Source organism: Gossypium raimondii, chromosome 5 (assembly GCF_025698545.1).
Source record: "Gossypium raimondii isolate GPD5lz chromosome 5, ASM2569854v1, whole genome shotgun sequence".
NCBI classification, from domain to species: domain Eukaryota; kingdom Viridiplantae; phylum Streptophyta; class Magnoliopsida; order Malvales; family Malvaceae; genus Gossypium; species Gossypium raimondii.
The window spans coordinates 22,304,211-22,309,752 of NC_068569.1; the positions used below are offsets into that span (position 1 = coordinate 22,304,211).

Consider the following 5,542-nt stretch of genomic DNA (forward strand, 5'->3'; position numbering starts at 1 on the left):
AGAGGAAGATATTGAGTCTCTCATATACCTTGAATGATAGAAATTATCTTAAAATGAGTTCTAAAAATAAACAACATTAAAATGATAGAAATTATCTTAAAATGATTGGTATAATATTCATTATATTTACTAATAACCGGTGGGAATAAACAATAAAATGATGAAAAATAAAATGATAAAATTAATCATGGGGAATCCTTTTGCACTAAAAGATTGCTAGGAATGTTCCCAGTCCAAGATGAATAAGATAGTTGTTTTAGCAATCAAGCATGGTTATCCTCGACATACAAACTTGAACTGGAATTTGGTTTGCTAAGTTTTCAGAAAATTACCAATCTAAAAACGTGCCTATATGATATACTAGGAACAAGATGATTAAAAGATGCATGCAGATAATTACATAAATAGAGGTTGCCAAAGCTATACCTTAGTTGGTTGTTGTGTTCTTCTTTCCTCCTGCAAAAATTATGGTTAATTGTTAAATTTTCTCATCAAAAGCAATGCATACAGATATATACGAATTACTAAACCAAAATTTTCATGCTTTACAAACATCTGAAGCTTAATTCTATGCAACTGGTGGTGGCCAGAGGAGGGAACAAGTAGGCGTACTTATTCACATAGAAGATGAAGTACTTTGAACAAAATAGGTAAACGTAATGAATATAGAATAAGCATATATTAGCAAGTAGCATCTATAACAATGCTTAACAATGCTTAACAATTAATAAACCATGAATTCTTAACAATGCTTAGGAAATCAGGATGCTGACCAAAAGTTGAAGAATCGAAGAGGCTTAGTCGAAAAAGTGCAATCTTTCATCGTTGAAATTGGGATTCATGATTCAATTCAACTAGTTTAAGCCCTAGTTTTCAGAAACCTTATATGCCACTTTTTAATTATAGTTACATGATTAAACTTTCTAAAACCTCATGTTAAAGGTAAATGCATGATTCAATTTCTAGAAATGTTGAATCTTGCGTCATAAAAAAACATAAAAGGGAAAACATGTTGAAAGAATGTTAGGGCAGACAATATTTACCTTGATTGAATTGGAAAGGTTTTCTTGAGGGTTTATTTGGAGATACTTGGGATTGATCTTTACTCACTGCATTTGAAGAACACAAGTCTGTTTTGGTCGACAAAACAGTGCTCTGAAAAGGTGCAAGAAATCGAGAGAGTTCTAAAAAGGTGCAAGAAATAAAACAGGAAGAGGCTGAAAGTGAAACACGAATAGAAATCGGGAGAGGGAGCGGCTGGAGGTTTGGTTCGCTGGCAGCTTCTGTTGATGTTGGGAGGGAGAGGGTGGGGTGGAGATCGATTTCGGCAAGGGGAGGGTAAAACAGAGACCGATTACCTAATCTTTGCTTTTGGAAGGGATTAGGAAATCGGCGCTGAAGTAGAGAAAATGCCGAATCCGTCCGCAACGTAATAGGCCCGTATTAGGGCAATACAGCGAACCAAACGGCGTATTGAGTGGGGCCACGGAATAGGGGTGTAATGGCTAATTCATTACTCCCAACCAAACAAGGCATAAGAGTTTAAAGTTTCTAAGTCCAAAATCACATTTGTCAATTCCGTGTAAGTAACACCTACCATGAAATCAAGGGCATAGCCAAAATGGGCAGGCAGTGGCCGTGGCCTCTTAGCTAAATGAGCAAATTACTTGTTAGCCCTTCCCTGAAATTGAAAGATTCAATTTTGACCTTTTTAACCTTAGATTAAATACAAAAATTATAATTTTAACTCTTTTGAAAAATTACAAATTTAATTTAAGTATTTTAATATAAAAATTTTAACTTTTGCCCTCTTAAATTTTATAATTTTATCTCGCAGCTAACAAAATTTATGACTTCATAAAATGCATTTTATTTAATATTAGAAATGTTTTTAGATAAAAATGTATATATTTTTATTATTTAGATAAAAATTTGGATTTGATCAGGCAATCTAGTTGAAGGTATTTATGTCGACCAATTGGGACAAAGTACGAGTGGAACACATCCTATTATATTTCACTTTCTTATATAGATTTTGATTCCCTTCTTGTCAAACCTTCAAATGTGAATGTAGAAAAATGTCAGTATCCATATCCCACGCGTTTCATGTTCAACTACGTAACACCATAAATATTTTTAATGATTCTAGAACACATAGAATATTCACTTACCATAAAATAAATTAATAAGAGAATATAGATTTAAATTTTAAAAACGACATTATTGAAATAAACAGTTATAAACTCTGAATATAAACTATAAAATATAAAAAAATTATTAATTTTTATCAAAGGGTTAATCAATAAAGTTTTTTACCACACTATATCAGTAACTTAATTAAACATTTTCTAACTGATATTTACAAACGACTTAAATAAGAAAATTTACCGTGCCGACCCCGTGGCCCCCGCTGTTAAACTCTCGATTTCCGAGAGCTTGGTAGTTTCCCCAGCGTGGTAGTTACGGTTTTACTTTTTAAGCGTCTTTGATTGAGTAAGAAAGTGGAACTAACTTGTGGAAACTGAATAAAGAAAGACTAGAACAAATAGAAGTAAATTTTGATGTTAAAATTGCGGAAATTAAATTTTAATTTTTACGATAATAAAAATATAATTTTTATCATTGAATAGTTTATATTTTTATAATTTTTAAAGGATTAAATCAAAATCTTGTCATTTTAAGGAGTGAAAGAGTAATTTGACCTTTACTAATTTAAAATTTTAAAAGTTTTAAAGGGTTTGAATAAAAAAATTCATTTTATTTTATGGGGTCAGCCCTAGATTTGGTAAGAAAGTAGTGGTAACTTTTGCATTTTCTAATTGCGTAACTTTTGCTTAATCCTAAGGCTAAATATCAAGAAATTTGAAATTTTATTTTGTGTAAATTAGGTGTGAATTTTTAAAATTTTACTTTAATTTAAGTCGTTTCGTGGGGATTATTTTATTTTAATTCAAAATATATTACAAATATTAGTTTAATCATACTTGGTAATAGATAAAAATGATTTGAATGTAAATTATTTACACCTAAAACTATGGTTGTATTTGTAAGTTTGAAAAAAGAGTAGGATAATATTTGAAAATTTGATAAACGTGAAACTTACAATTTTATCATTACATATTTATTAAATCTCATCAAACCGATTGAAAATGTTTATGAGGTTAAATTCATTTAAATGGTACATAGAAATTGAAATACGATGGAGTTCACTCTTGAATGCAAAGAGGAAGTGTCTAGTCTAACGCCACGTGTGAGCAAACCGCGTCGTCAATAGAAACCTTTCTGTCCCTTCCATCTTCAATTTATTATTTTATTTTAAGCTGAGTTTAGGTCCTTTTTTTTTTTTATCTTAATTCAATTTTGCCTCACCTAATTTTTCTTATTTAATTATTTCATTAAACATTAAATTGACAATTATATAAATAGTTGTAATTAAAACTAATTAAATCCAATCTTATTTTATTTAATAAATAAAGCCACATATTTCATCTTTAAAATACCTCCATTAACAACGACTTTAAAGATGCAAACTTTTTGTTTCTTTTGGATTACAGGGGACGTATGCATGCATGTTAAAAAGTAGAAGTACTTAAAAGTTGTAAATTCATGGCTAATAATATCAAACCTTCACTTCTATAATTTATATCTTTCCTTTATATGAGAACAAAATAAGGTTGCGGATAACTTAGTAAAGATAACTACTGAAAATTTGAATACAGTTTGCACTTTTAAAGAGTTTCCAACGAGTATTCAAGTGTTGTTGCCAATTAATCTCCAACAACTCAAAACCATGGGATGTAGTTAATCTCTGAACTAATTTAAAACAGTAAAAGGATCTCAAAGGACTAAACCTTGAAATACATCTGCAAAGGTATCAAAGCAAGTGTTGTTAGTGTAGTATACCACCATGCAAAAGTATATATATATATATATATATCAATCTTTTTCCATATCTTTTGGGATTAATTAAAATCTAATTAGTTTAACTACTTTTTAAAGACAATACTATAGTCTAAGTTCAAAGTCTAAACCTAGCTAGGTTGCATTTAACATTTAAAAACTGATTTCCTTTTTCAAAATTAATTACCCTTAATCTATTTTGTGTTTAATTAGCATTCTATGGGTGAATCCAACTTACACACCTACCATGAAAAGACATTAAAATTTAAAATATATATTTTTAAAATAATAAAAATAAATATCTATGAAAAACAAATAGGGGAAAATTGGATATGATTGCATCATCCAACCCAAAACTTTGCCACATGCACGCATGACAGCCTTCTTCGCACTCACGTAGCTACTCGGAAGCTCCCTTCCTCCATCACTCCCCTCTCTCTCTATATTTATATATATACATCGATATCATCCATTCAACCATCACTCTGCTTTGAACCTTGCTCAAATTTGAAATTTCAGGAGAGTGTTAATTAAAATGGAACACGAGGCAGGAGTGAGTCCATCAAGTTACAGAGGTGTGCGTCAAAGGAAATGGGGGAAATGGGTGTCTGAAATCCGAGAGCCAGGGAAAAAGACCCGCATATGGCTGGGGAGCTACGAGACTGCTGAAATGGCAGCGGCCGCCTACGATGTGGCGGCATTGCATTTCCGGGGACGAGCTGCTCGGCTTAACTTCCCGGAGTTGGTGGACAGCCTTCCGCGTCCGGCTAGCTCAAGGGCAGAAGACGTTCAAATGGCAGCTCAAGAGGCAGCATTGAGGCTTAGTCGAAGGGCCAAGATAAGTTCGGAGGTGGGTGGTGAGCTAGCTGGTACTGGTAAGAGCCTTGGTCCGGTTAGGGTTGGACTGTCACAAAGCCAAATTCAGGCTATCAATGAATTCCCACTGGACTCGCCCAAGATGTGGATGGAATTAGCTGGTGCAGTGTTGTTGGCTGAGCCAATGATGTGTGCGGTTGATGATGCCGAGTTCATGAGTGACTATGAAGAAATTCTGGTTGAACCCATTTGGGATTAATCAAATATTTTACCAGGTATACATACAAAACACAACCCTTTTTTTAACTGGGGGTGGGTAATTAAACAAAGAATGTTGCTCCTATCAATCTAGGTGGCAATCCTTGCAACACATTACATAAAATTAATTAATCAATAATTTCACAACATGGGATGACATTTAGGATTTGGATTATTCTAGTATTTGTAACATTTTTTTTATTTCTAGATGGTGCCCAGAAAAAGAAAGTATATATTAATATATGTGGTAATATATACTATCTGTAATTGTTGTGAAGGAATTAATTATTATTTTCTTCTTTATTTTGGAACGTCTATCAGTTGCTTTACTTTTTCTTGCCAAATGCACCAAAACATCGGTTTTCCATTGCTCAATATATGAGGCTTAATTATGAAGGATGCATTCATTAAAATTAAAGTCATATATTAAATGTGGCAAGGCTTTGGGGTTTCCAGTTTTGCGCTCTCCTTTGGTTTCGCTTGGACAATGAGAGGCGGCAGGCGCTGTAATATAATCTCTTTTGTATTTTAACGTACAGAAGGAAAATTTTAACTTTATTTTCTTCCA

The 5,542-nt window shown here is 32.5% G+C and overlaps 1 protein-coding gene across 1 annotated transcript; it reads left to right on the top strand.

Annotated features, from left to right (window-relative positions):
- Positions 1 to 4,401: 4,401 nt before the first annotated feature.
- LOC105769979 (ethylene-responsive transcription factor ERF022) lies at positions 4,402 to 5,277 on the top strand. The gene has a single exon (XM_012590978.2). The coding sequence runs from the start codon at positions 4,436 to 4,438 to the stop codon at positions 4,973 to 4,975; it is 540 nt and encodes a 179-aa protein (XP_012446432.1). The 5' UTR covers positions 4,402 to 4,435; the 3' UTR covers positions 4,976 to 5,277.
- Positions 5,278 to 5,542: the final 265 nt, after the last annotated feature.

What these genes read in the sequence shown, in the direction of transcription:
- LOC105769979 (XM_012590978.2), top strand. Translation starts at nt 4,436, where the DNA reads ATGGAACACGAGGCAGGAGTGAGTCCATCAAGTTACAGAGGTGTGCGT.